At 41.6% G+C, this 23848-nt stretch overlaps 1 protein-coding gene across 2 annotated transcripts in view; it reads left to right on the forward strand.

The window, feature by feature from the left end:
• Positions 1–23848, forward strand: part of Tbcel (tubulin folding cofactor E like) — a 68718-nt gene that overhangs the window by 40078 nt on the left and 4792 nt on the right. The window contains exon 8 of one of the 2 annotated variants that reach the window (XM_029560118.1): positions 20958–21072. The exons of the other annotated variant lie outside the window; for it this stretch is intronic. Within the exon in view, the coding sequence (XP_029415978.1) occupies positions 20958–21051 (94 nt within the window). The 3' untranslated portion in view covers positions 21052–21072. Of the gene's footprint in view, positions 1–20957; positions 21073–23848 lie in introns of those variants that run through there. 2 annotated transcript variants of the gene reach the window in all.

Genomic DNA, 23848 nt, shown 5'->3' on the forward strand with positions numbered 1-23848 from the left:
CACCACTCAGGATCTTATTGCCAGTGTGTTTGAGTAAATGACCAAAGTCTTTTAAGTGTTTCGTGATTAACCCCACAGAGCATACTATGATCTGATGTCAGTGGGGCATGTGTGGAAGGGCAGAATAAATGGGTTAGTTTACTCTTGCAGGTGAATTCCTTTAGGCAGGGGGATTTTACTGCCTTTTCAAGCAAGAGAGGAACAGACTCATTAATAAGGGAAGATGGGCTCCCCTGTTAGCAAGGGGTGTCCAGTGCCTCTTTCTACATATCTCCATCTGTTTGTTCTCTTTTTTAAATAAATGTATTTTGAATATTTTAGATTTATCTTATTTTTAATTTTGTGTGTGTGTGTCTGTGTGTGTCTGTGTAGGTATGTGCACATCTGAGTGCAGGTGCTGGGGGAGGTCATAGGTGTCAAAGCCCCCTGGAACTATAGTTACCAGGCAGTTGTATACCACCTGAAGTGGGTCCTAGGAACCAAACTCAGGTTTTCTGCAGCAGTATGTGGTCTTAACTGCCGAGCCATCTCTCTAGCCTCTTTCTCTTCTTCTGATCAGTGCTTCAATTTTCATGTAATAGTCTCATTATTACAAATTTTACTGACCTGTAATTTAGCAACCTGGAGCATCAACTCTGGTGCAATTTTTATGGCTTCCTTAGCTGTTTTGTTAAAAGAGAAAACAAATAAACATACTTTCTGTATTTATTTTTGAGGCAGGGTCTTACTATGTAACCCAGGCTAGCCTTAAATTCTTTTTATTTCTATATATTTTAAGTTTATTTTTAATATGAGGCTATGTGTGGGGTTATGTGGGTGCCCTCCAAGCCCAGAAGAGCTCTTTGGGTTCCCTGGAGCTAAAGTTACAGAGGGTTGTGCACCTCCTGGTGTGGGTGATGGGAACCAGGTGTTCTGGAAAAGCAGGAAGTGCTATGAACCACTGAGCCCATCCTCTCCAGCCCGTAGCCTCGAACTCTTGATCCTCCTTCCTGTGAGTGCTGGGATATTTTTTAGTAGTGCTTGGGTTTCAGGCTACACTTTGGGTATAGTTTATAGAGATTCACCCCAATGACCTTTTCATTTAAGCTGTCTTGTACGCATAGAATAGCAAGTGCTGTGCCTCATGGCCGTGAATTCATCAGCTCCTGGGCAGCACTTGCTCAATCACCCAGAGCCTTCTGTTTGACCAAAGATGATGATTAGTTCTTTGACTTCTCCCTGTTACGGAGTTAAAGAATGTCTTCTATGAACACTGATATGGGACTCACTTGGCCTTTTCTGGGCCAGAAACCAACCACAATTTGCTGTTAATTACCCAGGGGTCTATTACTTGTAATTCATCCACTCTCTGCTACTAATTTCTTAGTGCAAACAACAAAATCAACTCTGGCCAAGTTAGGTCAGGTAGGAATTTAGTAGGAGAATATTCGAATGCTGAGTGTCTCACAGAATTGACAAGATTAGAGAATTAAGGTTGGTCAGGATGAATGGGAAGTGAGGCCCAGCCAGGATTTTCATGTCTTGCAACATGCTTTTGAGAGTGATGGTTGGACAGGCCTCAGGAAGGCTACCTGCCATTGCTATAGCCATGCCCTTGAATTCTTGACTGTACATCTGCTATTAACTCTGTGAGGTCTGTGCCTTTGCCTCAGTCCTTAAGATTTAAAATGGCAGGTTTATGTCACTCTCTCTGTTTAGTTTGCAGACCCGACGGGATGAATATCTCCTCTTCGGTTCTTTCAGCTTCTTACAGCTCATGTGTTTTGGGTCATCTCCCTCAAGCCCTTAATCAGAAGGAGATTCAGATAGGAGGCAGCCAAAGTTGACTTTTGTGTTCCACTATACTGCCTGTTCTCTAGAAGTTTTCATGCAAGACTCCTGATAGATTTATCTACTTAGCAAGTATGTTTTCAAACCCTTGTGACGTACCAGAAAAGAAACTGTAGGAGCTGGTGAGGCGAGGTACTTGTTACCAAGCCTGACAAGATGAGCTCGATCCCTGGAACCCACATGGTGGAAGGAGAAAACGGACTCCTGAAAGTTGTCCTCTGACCTCCATGTATACAACGCACCCATACCTACAAAATAATATTTTAAAAATGTTTAAAAGTGAACTGTGGTGGAATTCTTGCTGATAGTGAGAGGAAGTGACAGATAAGAACATAGAAACTCATTAAGTGAGAACAGTGGTGTGAACAGAGGATTAGTACCATACTAATTGGTACTTTGTCTTCTGTATTATATGCACTATCTCTTCCTAAGACTCTAATGAAACATGACTAGCCCAGAGCCCTGTTAGTGAAAGCTTGCTGCCTCCTTAGATGAGTCAGTGTTCGTACTGAATCACATTTGAGCTTCAGTTTTCTGAAAAGGTGGGTCCATTTGTTTTGGGCAAACATTTGATTTGACTATGGATTTTTGTTGCTGCTGTTTGTTTGTTCCGAATCAGTGTTTGACTTGATTCTCCTGTAAATTCTAACTTCCACAGCAATTTTCTCTTAGTTTGGGTCCCTGAGTTTTTCCTTCTCTTTGGTTTTCCTATCTCCTGTTAATTAGACATGAAATAGCGCTACTTAACTTAGGCATCAGTGAGGAAATTTACTCCAACTGTCTCTCTTAGTGATGCATAAAGGGTCGTTATGATGAGCCCAGGGTCCTTTATGATAGCAGAGTTACTTTGAGAGTCAGTTGCTTTATTCACATCTGTTTCCATATGATTAGTCATTTTACCAATGGAAGTCACTAAGGGTAATCCAGAGATTTACATATTGTTTTCCTATCCCAGAATAAAATGTTTAGGGCACTGAAGGGAGTCATACCTCAGTGTTTTGAGTGTGCCTTCTAAGTGTAAGAGTTTAGTAATTGCTTACAGGTGCTCATTATACCCTCCCCATTGCTTTCTCCTGATAGGTGGAGCTGGAGCTTTAGCCTCTTTCTATGGCTGCTTATGGCAAATAATCAGCTAACACAAAACAGTGATCAGCCAAATGCTTCATGTGTATTTACTTTGTGGAACAACCAAAGATGAAAAGCCCCTGTTCTTTGATTCTTGGCCCTTGAGCATCCCAATGTTTGCTTTGCTAGTCAATAGGCCCTTTCTTTTAGAGCCTTCCCCTGTGCCTTGTCTCCCAGTGGCTCATGAAGCAGTGGTGTGCTGTTTCACAGTAAGTCCGGTGTGTCCCACAGGTGGCTGGAAGGATGTCCTCACTGGACTGCTCGTGTTTCAGTTATTGGACTCTGCTGCCTCACCAGGAGAACTTCCAGGAAATGACTAGCCTCTAACAGGTTTCAGGGCATAATGTGATATATTACTGGTCCAGAAACTGGAGGTATAAGGATAAAGAAGCTCTTGAGAAGCTTGCCAGCCGGGCTGAGCTGAAAACCTTCCTTTTTCCTTGGGTGGGTCCTGTTATATTTTTGACCTCCGAAGGCTGAGCGTTCCCAGGCCTTCCTCATTGGGCCGCTTCTTTCCTGCATGCATTTCTTCCATACTTTAGCTAGTTATGGCACTAAATGCCTCTGTGTTCTGGTAATTGCCAAATTTATCACCTTGATCTGCCTCTAAATTACAGACTAGTATTTCCAATTTGATATCGTCACCTGGATATTGAAATCTAATGTGTCTAAAATCAAGTTTTTGATTGTGTATCCTCCCATACTGTGGTGGTTTGAATGAAGAATGTCCCGCATAGGCTTTGTTTGTTGTTTTTTTAAAAGAGACAGGGTCTCCCTGTAGCCCCAGCTGGCCTGGAACTTGCTATGTAGACCAGGCTGGCCTCAATCTCACAAAGATCCACTTGCCTCTGCCTCCCAAGTGCTGGGGTTAAAGGCATGTGCCACCACCATGCCCGGCCCCACATAGGCTTTGAGCACCTTGTCCTGTTGGTCGTACTGTTTTGGGAGGTTTAGGAGGTGCAGCCTTGCCAAAGGAAGCATGTCCGTAGGGGACTGGAGGTGAGCTTGGAGAGCTTTCAGCTGTGCCTCATTTCCAGTTTCCTTCTCTGCTTTCTGTACCTGTGTGAAGATGGAAGCACTCAGCGTGCTGGACAGCTTTAGTGTCAACTTGACACACCTAGATTGAGGGACCCTCAATTGGGGAATTTCCTCCATTGGACTGGCCTGTGGCTATGTCTGTGGGGCATCTTCTTGATTGTTGTGTGATGTAGAAGGGCCCAGACTGTTGTAGGTGGTGCCATCCCTGGGCAGGTGGGCCTGTGTTGCATAAGAAAGCAGGCTGAGCAGGGGCCAGGGGAGCAAGCCCTTAAGCAGAGTTCCTCCATGGCCTGTGCGTCAGCTCCTCCCTCCAGGTTCCTGCCCTGAGTTCCCCACTACATCTGCTCCTCTGCAAGCTTCCTCCGTTCCATTCTTCCAGTTGTTCAGGGCAAGAGCTAGAGTGTCATCCTTGCTTTCTTTCTCCTTAGCCTTTATCTAGACCATCTGTGGGTTTTGTTGTTGTTGTTACTTGTTTCTGAAAATATTCATAGACTTGGAGTACTTTTTCCATGTTCTTGAGTTCAAACCTGCATTGCCTTTCATCTGTGTCATTGTATCTCAGCAGCCTAGTAACCAGTCTGCCAGCCCACCTGCTCCGTAGAGCCTGTTCTCTACCCAGCAGCCTAAGAACTCATTTATGTACATTAAAACTAAAACAAAAGCCTTCCTTGCTGTTGGTCAGGCGGACTGACCTGTTTGGACTGCTCTAAGCAGGTGACCTGTGTGCGCTCTGCTCACTGACATTTTTCCAGAATCCTCCTTTACCTACTTCAGCCACAATAGCACACCTCTGTCTCCTGTAATTCTCTTCACCTGCTCGGATTTTTCTTCTTTGTCACCGACACCTGCTTTATCTTACATTGTCTCTCCATCCATCCCTCCCATCCCTCCCCCATGTGCTACTGTCAGCTGTGCATAAAAAGGAACTTTTTCTAGTTAGTGTCTTACTTTTTCCTCATGACCTAGAACATTCCCTGGCAGTATAGCACTGGTCAGAAAGATGACTGAATTGACTCAGTTGTACCTGGAGAGCATGAAAGAAGATGAGGTCTACCAGAAGACCTAGCTTTCCAAGAAAATGTTTGAATTAACCTGGTAAAGGCAAGGGAAAGTATTCTGGATAGCCGTGTCACATGACTTGTGAAAAGTAGAAAGTGGGAAGTCAGTCTAGGCAACTACCCCTGGGGAGGAAGGATGAGCCAGGACAGGCCACTGAGTGCTTCCCTGTGTCTTTCTATAGGGGGGCTTTTTACGGTGAACAGGAAATCACCGAAAGTTTCAAGTGTGTGTGGGTGAGTTAAGACGATGAATTTGAGGTTGTGCTTCCAAGGAAAGGCTGAGAGACCTGGAGACTGAGCTACTAATGGAAACCAGGGAAAGAGGATGAGTGATGGAGGTTGGTGGTCTCTTTAGAAGATCCCTTGTTAGGCCGAATTTCACTACAGAATGTAGTCCTCAGAGAACACATTGTGCATTCTGCTTGTTTTCTGATATTTATAGCCCCAATTCCTCAGGGGTGTAGAAACATCCTTTAGGGAAGCAGACACCTCCATGCTTACGGCTTTAGCACCTGTTTATTATTTTTACCTTGCCCTTTATCAGATCTCTGTCCACATTGCCTTTATCAGCTTTCCCTTTATTTTGTGTTTGCTTTATCTCACCATTTCCTCTGAGATTGAATTTAAATAGCCTCTTTAGTGCTGAACTAATCCATAGTACTCTGTTTAATTTTAAAGAGAGAAAAGGACAAAAAGATGCAACTTTTCTTGCAGACTTCAGAATGTCCTGTATCTTTCAGGGTACTGTGATTTCTTTTTTTTCCTTTTGAGTGCAGTGGGGGAAGTAAGTGCATTAATTTGGAGTGTTTCCTTTTTCAGACTTTAAAAGTTTACAGTTCATTAAAAGAGCCAGGGCTCCAGAAAACAATCAGTGGACAGAGAAATGCTACTGCCAGAGACCAGACCGGGTGACCAAGCCAAAAACAACTTTCCTAAAGTTTTTGCTTTACTTTTACTCTCCTCAAAAACCTGATACCTCACTTTCTGTTCTGAGGAGTCCTTCAACTGCCCTGGGAAGTCCTTTGTGATGTCAAGGATTGGAACGCCAGTTCTCGAAGTGCTTATGTAGTCATTAGCAGTTTGCTTTAAAAAGTATGGAGTGTTTTTCCAGTGCTTGAGATTAATGGCTGTTCTTAGCTGATTGTATCTCCTGTGATCATGAGAGCAGGGCAGCAGTCTGTATTGGGACACCACCCTGATGAAGGCCCGTTTTGTCTGGGATGCTGGAGAAATCCTAGTGTACTGTGTGCGTTACCTCAGATTCCTTCCACACAGACGACCTGCTGTGATGAGGAACATTCCTCTGCTGGACACGGGCCTCCTGGGGTTCTCCGCTTTGCCAGGCTCCATCATCCTCTGACAGGGGCTGTGACAGGGCACTCCTCACATTCAGCCAGGAGTCTGAAGCAAACAAAAGGAGCTTTCTCCTTCCAGCTCCTGGGAGACCCTCTGAAATGTTAGCTTTCCCTGTGGCTCGCAGGCTTTGTCATTCCAATTCCCTAGGACTTGGTTTTGACTTCTTGCCACTTTCCCAGCCCAGCGGGAGGTAGCTGCCTTAATCTTGATTAGAGTTCAGATGAGTAGTTCAGTATCCCTGCAAAGGAGAGAGAGAATGGAGACCAGGCCTCCCAAGTCTCCTGGTCTTAGGGGACATTGTCTTTGCTGTCTGAACTTTAGCTTTGGCCAGGACAAGTAGCCGGTTTTATCTCTTTGTTTTTGTTTGCCTTTTAGAATGAAAAACATTTTGAAAAGAGTAGTAAAGCATTCATTTTCACACTGTTCAGAACTGACAAGGTTAATATTTCATACTATTTCAAGTTTATTTTTAATTAAAAAATAGTATTGCAGATAAGATGGGAGTGTCTTTTCCTTGTACACGTATCTTAGTCCTTACTCCAGAAAATAACCATCGCAATAATTGTTTTAAGATTGATTTTTAATTATATGTATGTGTGTGGGGGGTGATGTGCATGTTAGTATGGATGTCCACAGAGGCCAGAAGAGGTTGAGGTCTGATGGAGTTAGAGTTACAGGTGGTTGGGAGCTGCCTGATATGTGTACACTTGGAACTGAACCTGGATCCGCTGCAAGAGCAATTAGCTCTCCTAACCACTGAGCAATCTCTCCAGCCCTTTGTAGCAAGAATTTGATGTGTAGCTTTGGTGTCTTCTTTCGACCACCATCAAAATACCAAGTAGGGTTTTATACTTTGGGTCACATCAGTACCTTCCCATCGTCTGTAGCATTTCAGCCTAGTCTTTTCATTTTGTATTTTTGTTGAAAAATTTAAATTATAATACCAAATTTATCAATTTTTTATTCTATGGAGTGTTCCTTAAAAAATATCTTTATTTTTTGAGAATTTCATATACATACACAGTGTGTTTTGGTCAAATCCACCCCCCAACCTCCGGTCCAACCCATAACTTCTCCCAGATTCCCCCAACCTGAAATCCATCCAAATTTCATGTGCTCTCTTTTTTATTTAGAGCTATTGAGTCCACTTGGTGCTGCCACTTTATGCGTGGGGTATAGGGCCAACCATTGGAGCATGGGCACCCAACCCAGGGCCCACCTCCCTGAAGAAAACCAATGTCCCCTCCCCCAGCAGCCATCAGTTGCCAGTAACGCCTCAGCTACTGGTGGGGTTTTATGAGTCCCTTTTTGTCCATGCTGGAATTTTGACTGGCTTGATGTTGTGCATGCAACCATGACCTCTGCTTATTCATACTCCTTGGTCCTGGCTGCCCTGGAACTCACTGTGTAGACCAGGCTGGCCCCAGGCTCACAGAAATCTACTTACCTCTGCCTCGAAAGAGCTTGAACTAAAGGCTTCAAGTACCTGGCTTTTACTGCATTTTTATTTATTTTTTATTGAATTTCTGTGAATTTCATACAATATATTTTGATCATATTTAGACATCTTCCCCTATCTGCCCCCCTCCTGAACCTCCTCCCCGCTGGGTTTCATGTACTCTGTCATATATGTTAAGACCTATTGAGACAAGTTTGTGTCCCCAAATGTCTTTTGGTGTGTGTGCATCCACTGGAGCCTCGTTAACCTATCTAGTGTCACACCCTTGAAGAAAACCAACTCTCCCTCTCCCAGTAGTTGTCCATTGCCCATAGTTCCTCAGCTAAGGCTGGAGCTTCTTACCCACTTCCCTACTTCTTTTTTTTTTTTTTTTTTTTTTTTTTTTTGGTCTTTTTGAAACAGGGTCTCTCTGTTGCCCCAGCTAGCCTGGAATTGACCAGGCTGTCCTTGAACTCACAGAGCTCCACCTGCCCCTGCCTTCCAAGTGCTGGATTATAGGCATGCACCAACATGCCCGGCTTTTCTTACTTCTTTTTTAAAAAATATTATTTTTGTTTGTTTTTGAATTCATTGCCTGCATGTATGAAAGTGCACCCGTGTTGTGCAGTGCTTGAGGAGATCAGAAGAGGGTGTTGGATTCCCTGGAACTGGAGTTCTGGACAGTTGTTAGCCACTATATGGGTGCTGGGAATTGAGCCCGGGTCCTCTGCAAGAGCAGCCAGTGCTCTTAACTGCTGAGCCGTCTCTCTAGCCCCACCACTTCCCCACTCTATGTTTGGGTTTTTGTGTGGCTTAATCTTGCATGGGTCTTGTGCATGCTGTAATTGCTCTGAGTTCCTATGAGTAACTTCCCAGCTGTCTGGAAAACTGTTTCCTTGTGGTCATTTACCACCTCTGGCTCTTACAGTCTTACTTTTAAAAAAATATTATTTTTATTTTATGAGTATGACTGTATTACGTACATGTATGTAAGTGCACCCGTGTCATGCAAATGACCGTGGAGGTGAGAAGAGGGTGTCAATTCCCCTGGAACTGGAGTTACAGACAATTGTGAGCTGCCATATGGGTGCTGGAACCCAAACCCATGTCCTCTGCATGAGCAGCCAGCACTCTTAACTGCTGAGCCATCCCTCCAGCCCTACGGCTCTTACAATCTTTTAACCCCTCTCTTCCACATGGTTCCTGAGCCTTGGGTGGCAGAGGTCTGTATAGGTGTCCTGTTCAGGGATAAGCACTCTGCAGTCTCTTAGTCTCTGCATTTTGACAAGTTGTGACTTTCTGGGCTAATCACCAATATGTTGATGAGGAAGCTTTGCTGGTGAGAGTTCAGAGATGCATTGATATTCTCTCTGCCCCTGTTCTGCTTTGTTCCCTGAGCAAGTCAATGGTGTTTGTCTATCCTGACAGTCACTAACTAGAAACAGAATCAGAAACAATGATTCTATTAGAAACAGTAATAACAATGAATAAACCTAAAAGAAATCTAACAAAGTTGTTTAAGACATCTTTTGTTCCCTGAGCCTTGATTGCATTGTAGATGTGTCACTTAGGGCTGGCCACCTCACAGGCGCTTACCCTCTGCATTTGAGCAGTTGTGGAACTTTATAGTAGTGTCTATCTGTTGCAAAAAGAAGCTTCTTTGATGAGTTGTAAGAGGTATACTTGTCTGTAAATACAAAGATATGTATTTAGAATATAGCAAGAAATTACGCTGGCCTAAAGAAGGGACAGAAGTAGGTTCTTCTGGAGCCATACATACTTGGCTATGTTTACAGTACCAAGCATGAACTCCCTCCCATTGAGTGGACCTTAAGTCCAGTGAAGCAACTGTTGATTACCTCCAAGATAAAAGTGCCACTACTGGCCTGTCATTGTTGTGGTTTTGGCTTTACAGCTGAGTAGGACCATTGATTGGTTTTCTCCTTTGGCAGCTTTCATAATGTCCTCTGATACCATGAGAGCTAATCTTCAGGGAGGAGGCTTCCGGGTCAGTTCCAGCTGCATTGCTCCAAGTCGTGTGTCAGAAGTATGTCCCTTCTTCAGCAGTAGGTCTTACCTTCAAGTTCTGGGAGGCAGTCAAGGTCTATGGCTATAGCCTATGTTATTTTGGGAGTCTCATAAGACTACCCTAACCAACAAGTCGAAGGGAGGCCTACCTGGCACTGTGTTTTTTGTTACATCTTACCCCAGTCAAAATAGCTAAGATCAAGAGAATACATGGCACCAAATGCTGTGAGGATGTGGGGAAAGGGGGAATTCTCGTTCACTGCTGGTGGGATTGCATCCTGGTGCAACCACTGTGAACATCAGTATATATTTGTATAATGTGTATATTAGTATAGCTGAGGGCTATATTGCTGCGTTTTTAATGAAATTGTTTCCTAACCAAAGATCGTTTGAGATACTGTCCTAAGTTTCGTATTTGAAAGGTGTAGCATACGGCTTTCACTCATGGGGAATTCACATTGTGTCATTTCACACAGGGATGTTAGGTTCCCCCTTCCTTGTCATATTGGTATGTAACCCATGATCTGTGATGCTGCCTCTGTCTTGACTTGTTTTTTAGGCATGGTTCGATTTCAGAGCCCTGTTCTGGTCCGTTGGTATATTCATCCATCCTTGTACAACATATCTGTACAACATTGCTAAATTACACTGCCTTAATTCACAGCAAGGGCAAGCCCCTCCCCCACTATTATTTTTCAAATTATTTTACTTATTGTAGGTTCATTTCTGTCCCATGTGAATTTTAGAATTCTAAGATTCACAGTAATCCTGCTGTAACTAGATTCTAAACATAGTAAGTTTATTGACCTGTTGGGGAGAATCAGCATCTTGCTGGTTGCTATGTGCTTTCTTTAGAAACAATGCCTTTATTGAATTCAGAGTGTTCTGTGTGTCCTTCACAGATACCTGATTTGTCTCATAGATGTCTTATACAACTTTGTTAGATTTCTTTCTAGTCTTATTCATTGTTGTTGCTGTTTCTAATGGAATCATCGTTTCTGATTCTGTTTCTAGTTAGTGACTGCCACGATAGACAAACACCAATGACTTGCATGCTGATCATCTACCCAGCACTCTTCGTGTTGAGAATAGTTTATCTTTACTTCCTTAGGGATTTCTCTGTATATAGTTACGCCCTCAAATAATTTCTGTGCCTCTTAATTTTGCTTCCTTGAATATGTCCTCTCCTGTAATATTTAAAATGACAGACAGGCTGGGGATGTAGCTCGATGGTAGAACACTTGGCTAACATGTGATGGGAGGCTCTGAGATCAAGCCCTGTTACCACCCAAACCGAAATCCTAGTAAAGGAGCTAATTGTCTTCTTCCTCATTCAAAGAGAATGCATTTCAAATTATAACAGGAAGAGTTTCAATGTGAAATTTGAATTTCCCTGTAGCTTTTGTAGGTGTCCTATATCCAGGTAGGATAATTTTTTTTAAAAATTTAAGTTTGATTTTCAATATTTTGTTGTATTTTAATTTTCATGCAAATAAATATATATTGCATATTGAGCATATTCCCCCAGCCCCTCTGACCTGCCTGTCCCCTCCTTGCTCCTGCTTGTTCCATTTCACTATTCACAGTAGCTGAGTGATGGAACCGACCTAGGTGGACAGCCACAGAGGAAGGGTAGACAGTGTGATCATATACATGTATACACAGTGGGTTTTTCTTACATCATTCCTAGGAAATGAATGTTAGTGGAGTTAATCATAGTAAGTGTATTAGGCCAGTCTCAGAAAGACACTATTGTATGTTTCCTCATACGTGGTTCCTAGATTTACAGGTACATGAAATCATGTATGTATATTTGACATGAAAGATAGTTTTATCTTTGGTTTTCTAGGGAGTTTCTTTGGTTATGAATAGCATTAAATTTCATAAAATGTTCTTTTTGTATTCAGATGAACTTGACTTCTTCTGTTAGTATAGATTTTAGTGATACATTTACTTTGCTGAACCATCTTTGCATTCCAGTATTCAACTTAGTTGTGAAATAAGTTTCTGGGGCTGGAGAGATGGCTCAGCAGTTAAGAACACTGACTGTTCTTACAGAAGACCCAGGTTCGAATCCCAGCACCCACATGGCAGCTCACAACTGTCCATAACTCCAGTTCCAGGGGATCCAACAACCTCTTCTGTCCTCCACAGGCATTGCACGACACAGGTGCACTTAGCTACATGCAGACAATACACGTATACACATAAAATTAAGAATAAAACATTTAAAAAAAAAGAAATAAGAAGTTTCTTTATAAACTCATAGCATTTAATTTTAATTTTATAATGTTATTTGGAATGTTCCCGTTTATTTTTATATATAAAATTCATCTACAATTTTCTACTCTTCTTTTCTGGGATAATAAACATACTAGCTTTGTAAAATTGTGTTGGAAATTCCTTATTTTCCTTTTAAATTATTTCATTTAGGCTTAAGATTTTCTAGTCATTTGCAATATTCTTATGTGGGCTATGTGTTTTGGTTTCTAGATTATTTTATTTAATTTTCATTTTGGTGGACGATGCTTCCATGTGGAACGTAGTTGAAAATTTTAGTATCCTCAGTAGCCACTAAAGTATTTGGTTCCCAGGCAACCACTGATAGGAGTTTCTTGTTATAATTCCATTGCAGATCAGTGCATACTTTTTGTATATAAAACAATTCACCTGGTTCTGTGTTTTACCTTTTTCCACTTAACAATAGATCCTCAACCCCACTTCTTATTGATTTTTGTCATTTAAAAACTATACTATACCAGTATTCATCTTTTATATTGCTAATAATGTTGATTTCTGCCTTTCCCTTTTATCTTGATTGTCCTATTAAATGGTTATCTTTTAGCAGTTTCCTTTTAAGCTTTACAAAATATTGGCTGTGATACATGTATGTACGTATATGTGATATATGTGATATGTGTGGGTTTGCTCACCTGTACACATGCAAAGACCAAGAGAACACTTTCCTCCTGTTCCTTTTGAGACAGGGTCTCCCATTGGTCTGGAGCTAGGCTGGTGGCGAGCTAGCCCTGTAGTTCTCCTGTCTCTGTCCCCAATTCTGTCTGGAGTTAGGAGGCCTGCATGTGGCCATGCCCACCTTTTCACATGGGTGCTGGAATCTGAACTCTGGTCTTGATGCTTGTGCAGTGTGCTCTTGCCTGCTGATCCGTCTTTCTAGCCCCACAGTGTCCTTTTTTAAAGTCAGTTTTATTGAGATATAACCAACACAGAATACATATTACCTTTTTTAGTTTATACTTCTAAATGTTGGCAAGTAGTACCATTATGTAACCTCAGACACAACAGAAATATTAAATTTCCATCATCCTAAAATATTTCATGCTCCTTCACCATTTTCCCTGACTCCTGCCCTCTGTCAACCACTGTTTTCTATGCCTGTAGTGTTAGCTTTTCTAGACTAGCATATCATTGGAATCTGTATAATATAGCCCCCCCCCCTTTTTTTTTTGGTCTTTTTGAGACAGGGCCTCCTTGTAGCCCCAGCTGTCCTGGAACTCACTATGTAGACCAGGCTGGCCTTGAACTCACAGAGATCTGCATGCCTCTGCCTCCTGAGTGCTGGGATTAAAGACGTGTGCCACCACGCCTGGCTAATATAGCCCCTTTTTAATTAGAATTTTCAGAGGCTAGAGAGATAGCTCAGCAGTCAAGAGCACTGGCTGCTCTTGGAGAGGACCTAGGCTCAGTTTCCAACACCCACATGGCAGCTAATAACCATCCATAACTCCAGTTCCATGGGATCTGATACCTTCTTCTGACCTCCTCAGGCATTGCATGACACAAGTGTGCTTACACAGAGGCAGAGAAGTACCCTCTTACAGATAAAACAATAAAAAATAATAATAAAAATTATCATTAGGATTAATTATAGGTCACATACAGTTATAAAAAATAATAGTATGGCAGGATCCCATGCACCAGCCAGTGCCTGTAGTGACAGCATTTCACTTGGGTGGAATGGTTGAGTATTATCACAACCAGGATCTTAATGTTGATACAGCCCACTGATATGGATTTTTCAAGCTCATGCTCACTTGTGTGTGCCTGTGTATTTTAGTTCCACACATTTGCTTGTATATGAATGTTCATTTAACCACAGTTTACTTACCCATCCATAAGGCATCTAGAAGGGTGCTGAATTTTCCCCAGCTTTGTGTGTGTGTGTGTGTGTATGTGTGTCCATGGGTATGTTTTCTTCATGTGTGCACATGCACGTGTGTGTGTGTGTCCGTGGGTATGTTTTCTTCATGTGTGCACACGCACGTGTGTGTGTGTGTGTCCGTGGGTATGTTTTCTTCATGTGTGCACATGCACGTGGAAACCAAACCAGAGGTCAACATTAGCTATCCTATGCAATCTTCCTTTTTATTTATTTTTTTCTTTTTTGAGAAAGGTCTTTCTGAACATGGAGCTCACAGATTCATCTGGACAGGCTGGCCCCAAGCCCTAGGGATGTGCTTGCTTCCATCCTAGCACTGGCATGATTGACACATGCTGCCATGCCTGGCTTTTGCATAGGTGCTAAATAAGTTAATCTAAGAACATTGATGTATAGGTGTTTATATGAATGCAACTTTTTGTTGTTCTGGACAAATATTCAGGACTATAACTGCTGAGTTGTTTGGTAATTAACACTGTGGTCCATTTTGAGTTCAATTTAGCATTTGGTGACAGGTGAGGGTCCATCTTCTTTCTTTGGCATGTGGATATTAAGTTTTCCCAACATCTCATTTGCATGTTCTTAGCATCCTTGTCAAAGGCTGGTGTTTTCTGGACTGTCCTGTTCTTTGACCTGTGTTCATGCCGGTACCTGCACTCTTCATTACTGGGGCTTTGAATATGTTTTGAAGTCAATGAATCTGAGTTCTCCAACATTGTTCTTTTTTGGAATTGTTTTGGCTACTTGTGATTCTTTGAGTTTCTATATCAATCTTTGACTTTTCATCATGAAATATATTCTCAAAAAGTCTTTTGTTCAGGGCCTTTGTTAGATTAAGGAAGTTCCTGAGGTTTTACATATATATTATATATAAATTGTGGATGGATGATGAATTTAGTTGATTTTTCTGCATCTTTTATGAAATTTATACCATTTGCTAATTTAGTGTATTAATACCATGAATTATATTGAGTAAATTTTTTAGGTTTAGCCAGCCTTGAATTTCTGGATAAATCCTTCTTGGATCTGATGAACTGTCATTTTAAAAAAAAATTCCATTGTTTTTCTGTGTTATTTCACTTAGCGTAATAGTTTCTAGTTCCAGCTATCTGAAACTTATGAGGTTTTACAACTGGCCAAATGCAGAGAATAAATGTCTGTGAGGTTCCCAGCCCTAAGTGACACATCTACAATACAACCTCTATACCTGAGCCTCAGGAAACCTAGCAAGGGGACAGAGAGAATATTAATGTATCTCTCAACTCTCACTAGCAAAGCTTCCTCATTAACCCAGAAAGTCACAACTGGTCAAAGTGCAAAGAATAAGATACTGCAGAGTCCTTAGCCCTGAATAGGACATTTATATCAAACCTCTGTCACCCAAGACTCAGGGATCATTGCAGAAGATGGAACTGAAAGATGTAAGAGCCAAGGGTGGTAAATAACCACAAGGAAACAGTTTTCCAGACAGTTGGGAAGTTACTTATAGGAACTCACAGCAATGGTAACAGCATGCAGAAGACCCATGCAAGCTCAAGCCAGACAAAATCCCAGCATAGAAATGGGGGAGTGGGTGAGAAGCCCAACCTTAGCTGAGGAACTCTTGGCAGTAGATAACTACTGGGAGAGAGAGAATTGGTTTTCTTTCAGGGTGTGACATCACATAGGTTATGCAGGATCCAGTGGATGGACCGATACTGAAGGGCATTTGGGGATACAAATTTGACTTGATAGGCCCTAATATATATGACAGAGTATGAAAAATCCAGCAGCAGGGGACATAAGAGGGGTGCAGGTAGGGGGAGGTCTGAATATGATCAAAATATATCTATGAAATTTGCAAAAATTCAATAAAAGAATAAGTATTTTATGTATTCAGTTTGCTAATATTTTGTTAAGGATTTTTGTGACTATGTTCATGATGGATATTGGTCTGCAATTTTCTTAAATCTTCATCTTGATTTTATATTCGAATTGTGCTGATTGGTGGATACCCTTTCTGTTTTTCTATAACAACTTTTATAAAATTAGTCATTTTTCCTCTAAAAGTATTTTGTAAGTCGGGTGTGGTGGCGCACGCCTGTAGTCCCAGCATTTGGGAGGCGGAGGCAGGTGGATCTCTGTGAGTTCAAGGCCAACCTGGTCTACATAGTGAGTTCCAGGACAGCTGGGGCTACAGGGAGACCCTGCTTCAAAAAGACAAAAAAAAATTGTAGAATTTATCAGTGAGGCTGCTTGAGCCTGACGTTTTCTTTCAGCAGCTCCTGTTGTTTCCTCTGGAGCGAGCATTGGTAGTTTGTGTTTTTGAAGTAGTCTGCCCATTTCATCCTACTTGTTGGACTTACATAAAATTGTTTATAGTGTTCATTTATTATAAGCCTTTAATGTCTTTAGGTTCTGCAGTGATGTCCCCTCTTTCAGTCCCTTTTTTTCTTCCATTCTGCCTAGATACTTCCCAAATTTACTGTTCTTTACAAAGAATCAGCTTCAGGGTTAATGGGCCTTCTCTGATTTTTTCCTCTGCTTTCTTTTCATTGTTTCCTCTCATTTCTTCTCTTTCTTGCGGCTTAATTTGCTCATATTCTAGTATCATAAGTTTAGATCATCAACTTGAGACAGTTTTTATTATAAACATTCATATCTATAAACTACTTTTATCATTTTAAATACATTGTATTATTATTTTCATTGGACTCATAATATGCTTAATTTTCTTGTGACTTCCTCTGACTCATGGGTAATTTATAAGTATATTGTTCATTTCCAAAATATTTTGGGTTATATGTTTATTTGGGAATATTTTTTCTAGTTATATATTTGTTGATGATTTCTAGTTTAATTTTACTACAGTGAGAGAGTTTATGTTGTATTATTTCTGCTTTTTGAGCACTGTTGTGGGATAAGGAGATAATTCAGTTGGTAAAGTGCTTGTCTTGCAAGTATGAGGACCCTAGTTCTATCCCAGAACCCATGTGACAGTGCCAGGTGTGGTGGTGCACACTGATAATCCCATCTCTGAGGAGGCTAGACTAGAGGATCCTGGGGCTCACTGGCCGGCCAGTATAGCCAAATTAGTGAGCTCCAGGTCAGTGGAAGACCCTCCTACCCAAAACTGTTCATTTTCTATAATGGCACATATATGTGCACATGAATCTGCATACATGCACATGGGGGGAAAGCTGTAGTGGTGTGTCTGAGATAAACTTTGACTTAGAATGTGGTCTTTCTTGTTTCTTATACACTAGAAAAAGATGTTATTCGGCAGTATTTTTCATATCAGGTCAAGTAGTTAGTGCTGTTTGGGGCCTTTAAATCATAGCAGCTGCCTCGATGCTTGTTTTGTAACTACTGAGTGGAGTGTTGCTGTCGCCAGTCCACCTTGCTTCTGCCTGTTGTGGGCTTGGTTTGGAGCTCACTCAGCATTGCTGTTCTTAAATTCAAGTTTTGTCAAAATTACCAGAGAATGGTGAAATGTCTGTTTTTACTTTTGTTCTATCAGATTTTGCTTCATTTGTGAACTGTGTGTATATATTTAGATACATACACATTTATAATTACTATGGCTTCCTGTTTGGGCTCTGGCCTATGGACATAAAATTTTTAGCCTGGGTTATATAGATCTTAGCTTTCTCTTTATATTCACTGTATTGTTTCTTTGAGTTTGAAGCAAAAGGGCACTATTAGTGAATTTACAAAGCTGTTTTGATCAAAGTCTTGAGTGAGTTGGTAAATGTGTGTAGATTAGATTAAAATAATTTTAACTGCTGTATGGTAGTCACCATAATACGGCACATTTTACCCATTCACTTGTAATTTTGACAAAACTTGAATTCAAGAAACAGTGAAGCTGTGTGAACTTTAATCCCAAGCATGCAGGAGGCAGAGGTGAGAAGACTGTACGTTCAAGGCCAGCTTAGGCTCCATAGCCAGACCCTGGTTTGTTTCTTTGTTTTGTTTTTAAGCAAAAAAGAGAATTCTTAGAAACTTTGCCATATGTGAACAGTGAGAATGGTTATGAAGACTGCGAAACAGAGACCCTTGAGGAAGTCAAGAGGGAACTTCTGTGGCTCAAGCTGATCGAGCGAATGTGCTTTACAGCGGAAGATGGTAAAGAGCCAGTGAACTTTAGGACCACCCAGACATAGAGGGCAAAAGAAGAATGAGGTGCATTTCTGGAATCTGTAATATGGGACCACAGAGGCTGAGGGGGGAGGATTTGCAAGCTTGGGGCCACCTGGGCTACATTCTGAGACCCTGCTGCAAAAACGGGGAAAAAAAACTTTTGAAGAAAGAGAAATGGACATTTGAAATGTAGGAGGGAGAAGCGAGTTTCTAGAATAGTGTTTATTATTACAGAGATTCACTAAGAATTGCTGGGCTAGAATAAAGCTTGGATTCTAATTCTACCTTTCCTTAGCTCCAAAGCTTCAGGTTAATCAATAGACTCTCAGTTACACGTCTATAAAGCATGAAACAGACCATCTAAGTTTTCACCTGTCTCAAAAATATATTTGCTTTAGTAAGTACAATTGGTGACCTTAAAAAGTAGAGTGTACGGTCTGTTACAAGTGTTAGGAGCCTTCTCTGGTGTGGTTGTAGAACGGCTCAAAATGAAAGAAGAAATACCATAATACAGCAAAGGAGATTCCATGAGGCCTTCAGAAGGTACTTGGAATACAGGTTTGAGAACCTCATAATGCCAGGGACAGCAGGGTGAGCCTGAGCAATGCTTGTCATCTCCTTAGGCTTCAGGGACTGGATTCAACAAAGTGGGCTGTTAGGGATTTTTCATGTTACACTTGAGGAGAACTACACATATTTTAGGGTTTTTTAAAGTAGAAAGATGACTGTTTAGAGCACAAACTCCAATATGGACCTGCATTTGAGGAATGGTAAACTACTATAGTAATTACCTTAACACTGCCTGGCCAAGGCCACCAGTAAACACACTTCTGGACAATGGTGAGGACAGAGAGTACCTCTGGTCACTTAGGCTCCCACTGTGGTACAGGCACCTGCATAAAATGGGAATCCCTTCATTTCCTCTAGGATGCCCCTTGATGCTGTGACACGTGATATCCAGATGTGCAAGCCTTCTGCCTTTCAGAAGCCCCTGAGTGTGACCATGCCTTAGTGCTTCTACTTTCTAAAAAAGAAAAATGTGAACTATATGCTGTTTTTAGTACTTAATTTAGATAGTTGATAATCCAACTAAGAGTGTAGACTGACGTAACCCCATCTTTTGGTTTTAGGCTTTATCATAAATGTACCCTTGGGTTAGGATTTACGACAGAACCCTACAGTCCCATTATAAGCAGCATGCATTGGTCACACATCTTCAGCTGTGTTGGTCACAGTCTTACAGCTGCATGTGGCTGAGGAAATGCTCGCAAGATAGGCAGCAAGGAGAGAGGCATCTCTCTCTGACCTGACCACCATGCTTCAGAGTCTACCCATGTACTGTATCACGCAAGCATGCCATCAACCAGAAGCCCCTTGTGTGCACAGAGCTTGTTCACACTGGGAATATAACTAGCCCAGCTCCACACAGAATGGTGTCATTCTGTGCTCCCCTCTTTCTGTCACCTTCTGTTGCACTCTGCTGGTGGCCTGACTTCTGACTGCTCATGATTCGGAGACTCTAAAACTTGTAAGAAACTCTTCTCTTAAGTGGGCACTTTCATTAATAGGAAAGGGAAAAGCCAGCCCCAGTTTGCCTGTGGGTGGCGTCCCCCACAAGGCCCAGCTAGCTTGCTGTTTCCATTTCTCATTCTCAGCTTCCCATGTGCTCATGCTGGCCTTTCCCGTGACCGTAGACCATTTTGTTGTTCTGAGGCTGGTCATTTGATGTTATAAGGTCTTGGTGGGATGATGGGAGAACCTCTAGGCACAAATACAGTACATAGTGGATTTCAACACCTGACGATTATAGTATATTCTTATCAATAATCTTTTCTAAAGTCAGGCTATAGAATTTTGCACCCTTCAGAAGCGAGGCTTATAAATATTAAATACTTGATAATAGCCAAATGAAGTTGTTGATTCCTGAAATAAAAGTTGAGGCAGTTGGTTTTGAAGAATACTTAGACATCAGAAGCCATTTGCCTCTTTTAAGAAGGGGTAAATTGAGAAGGTACTGAACTGATGCTACAGAAAGCTTGGGCATTCCAATGCAATGTTGTTCCGTGTGGGTGGACTTCAGACTAATGAGTGAAATACCCAGACTAGAAGACTAGGAAGAAACGTGTTTCTAAAATTTACTGGGTATTTTGTAAAATTAAGACCACGCATTGACTGATTTTCCTGTTACAGGGAAGCTGCAAATGGAGAAAACTAGTAAAAAAACAGGTTATCTTAACAGTCATGATTCTAGCTAATGTAATTTGTCAGGAAACATACTCAGTTTGTAAAGTGAGTCACAGATTCCTTTTTTTGTTTCTGTTTAAGAGTGGACATTTCCTTTATAGCCCACATCCAAAATCTAACTCATATATGAAAGTCTACCGGCCTTACCGGTAGATCAATGAATAAATGTAGATTTGAAGTTATAAACAGTAGAAATGTGGGTGTAGGAAATGATCAAGTGATGACACACCTTGTTAGTGGCTTAAAACAATTGCTATGTCACTGTTTCTGTGGACAGGCACAGTGTCTGGGCAGTGTGACTCAGCTGGGTCTCTGCTCAAGGTCCCTCAAGGCAGAAATGAAGAGGTCAGCAAGGCTGTTTTCCTTACTGGAGGCCCTGGTGAATCACTTTGCAGTCTCAAAAGAATTCTTAAGCATTCCACATGGCCCATCCATCTTTATGTAATAATGGTGTTTCGTCTTTCCTGTGCTGCTAGTTGGAGAATCTCTGGTTTTGTTTTGTTTCTTCTACTAACTGGAGAAACTTGTTTCTTTTTAGATTCAGCCCATCCAGATTTGGAGACCAAAATTCTGCCTGCCACAATCATGTTACAGAATTAAGGTTTTATTCTGGTGGACAGTGTGTGTTTTAAGTAAAAGACTGAGTTGTTCACATTTGTGTTTTATAATAATCATTTGACAGTGATATAGGCAAGGATTGTCTTGGAGCAACCCTGAACTCATGAAAAGGCATTAGCTACTTTAAGGAGAAAGGGGCTTCATGCAGTGAGTAAACTCCTTACAAATTCTTCGGAAGAGCTGGAGGAGTAGGTTTAAGCTGCCTCCCTAAGCCTCTAGAATAATATCAGAGAACTCGTCCTCTAAGGACACTGTTACCTCCGCAATAATGGGAGGTAGGTAGTAGGGAAGGTGGAAGGACTCTGCAAGCAGCTGTCCTTGGTGCTGATCGGTCACCGCTAGGATCTGGAGATCAGCAAGATGCTGCTACGGCTTTGACTCCAGGAACATTGCTCGAACTTTTAGACTGATGTGGAAGCTGCCACCCACATTTTTCCCACATTGTGTCTGCTAGATCTACTAATTCTGTTGCAAACTTAGAGCTGACCGATTCTGGTAGAAGCTAAATCTCATCTGCAAAGGCATGTGGGAAATGTTGATTTCAGCTTTCCGAACTCTGCAGTATAGGAAGGCCCACCAGGAGGAAAATGGCCTAGACAGAGAGGAAGGTCATCTAGTTTTTGCAGCCAGGTGTGTTAAGATTGTAATGAGAGTGACTTGAATTTATGAGGCAAGAGACATGCAGATAGATTAATAAAATAAGAGGAAAATGAATTAACTGGAGAGACGGCTTAGCAGCTAAGAGCATTGACTTCTCTTGCAGAGGACCCAGGTTTGATTCCCAGCACCTACATGGCAGCTACGGACTGTCCTTAACTCCAGTTCTAGGGGAATCTGAAGCCCTCTTCTGACCTCCGCGGCATTGCACAACATGGGTGCACTAACATACATGCAGGCAATACACTCATCCACATAAAATAAAAATAATTTTTAAAAACTTGTTAATTGATTGAATGAGGCAGCAGAGGAAAGAGATAGGGCAGAAATGAACCAGATTGGCTGTCTAGTTTTTAGCGAGGATAATTGGATAGTTGTCAGTACTATTTACCACGATATGAAAGATTGGAAGAGAAGACAGTTGGTATGTTTGTACATGTTGACTCTGAGAAGACTATAGGACATGGCAGTGTCTCAATTTGCAAATCATTTAATTGTGAAATATGCTTGCTCATTTCTAGCAGCTAGGTTGATTTCTGCATTTGGATATAATTTTGATTATAGTTTATTATGTTGAGATTAATTTGTCTCCAGTGTCAGTGATTCAGAAATCTTACAATTATTGTTAAGTTTTAGTTTTCTATTTAAGTAGACTCAAGGGTTATCAATCCCATTGTTGTAATGCAGCCCCACTGCTGAAGTGTTTTCATGGGGGTGTCTGTGTCCTCAGTTCATTCTTGTTTCAGACTGTTTCCTTGCTAACTTTATTACTGAACAGAATCTGGCTGTGGCTACTGGCCTTGATTACTCTGTCATTCACTTGTCCGGTGAGTAAAGGTGGTGGACCACCCATTCTCTCCCTTCCACCCTGTTCTGCAGTTCACATTTCTCTTCAAGCTCTCAAATTTTTCTGTTCTTACACTCACTGATTTCTAGACAGTGGGTGTTTGTGGTATATTTTCTTCTCTCAGTCTGACTGCTTTCAGATTTTGTTCCCACTTCAACTGTTTCCTTCAACTGGCCCTGTGTCCCCTCTTGGACTTGCTTCTGTGTTCCTTTCCTCCATTCTTTTTCCTGTGGTATGTGCTTGGCATTTCTGTGGCTTATGTGGCTGTTTATGTGTGAAAGTGGGCACTTCTCAGACTGTTAACTGATACGTAGCAGGTGTTAACTCTCCTTGGTCCCTTTGTTACTTCTTTTGTCCCTTTTAGGCAGTTTGAGGGTGTTCGTCTGTCAACTTTTCTGTAGTCTGGAGGGGAAATATCTCTGAAATTTGGTTCAGCTCATTTGCCCACTGGGTTCTTCTACCTTTTCTGAGATTTCGTGACATCATCATAATCCTTTTATGCTTGTGTGAAGGTATGTGACAGGAGATGAGAAGAAGAGACTCCAGTTTCGAGCCATCCAGACTCTCAAGTCCTGGTAGTTTTATTCATCTGGGCTTGTCTTTGTTTGGCTTGCCTTTGCTGAAACCCTATCACTCCAACAGTGGGGTGAGAGGCGTCTTATCCCCAGGACTTTTTTCCATCCTGGTTCCTCCTTAATCTGGCTGACTCCTTAGTCTCTTTGTCTGCTTTTCTTTAAACTAGGAGGATCTGGTCTCTTTCTCTGTAGTGATTTCAGAGCTGGGGATCATGTCTTTGGTTAGTTACACTGCATGCTACAGAACTTTTGGCTCCATTGAAAAGATTAGGACAGCCAGGCATGGTGGCACATGCCTTTAATCCCAGGCAGATCTCTATGTGTTCAAGGCCAACCTGGTCTACATAGTGAGTTCCAGGCCAGCTGGGGCTACAGAGAGACCCTGTCTCAAAAGACCAAAAAATTAAAAAATAAATAAAATAAAGGATTAGGATAATATGGTTGTGCCCCCAGTTCTGGTGTGGCTATTGACGGTATTTCTTGTTTGATTAGTTTTGGGGGCTTTTTTTGTTTGTTTGCTTATTTTAATCTCTTTTAAAAATACGACTTTGGGCTCATGTCCTAGGAGGCAATTCTGTATTCTGCTTTAACACACCAACATCTTTTCTAAGAAGTTTCACCTAAGAAGGTTTCAGTCTTGTATTTTCCAAGGCGTGTGTATGTTTTAGTGATACAAGCTCCAGAGCAGCATGGATTAATGGTCAGGTTTGTATTTGTATATGAACTTAGAGT

The sequence above is a fragment of the Nannospalax galili genome, unplaced genomic scaffold (genome assembly GCF_000622305.1).
Source record: "Nannospalax galili isolate Female #2095 unplaced genomic scaffold, S.galili_v1.0 scaffold229, whole genome shotgun sequence".
NCBI classification, from domain to species: Eukaryota; Metazoa; Chordata; class Mammalia; order Rodentia; family Spalacidae; genus Nannospalax; species Nannospalax galili.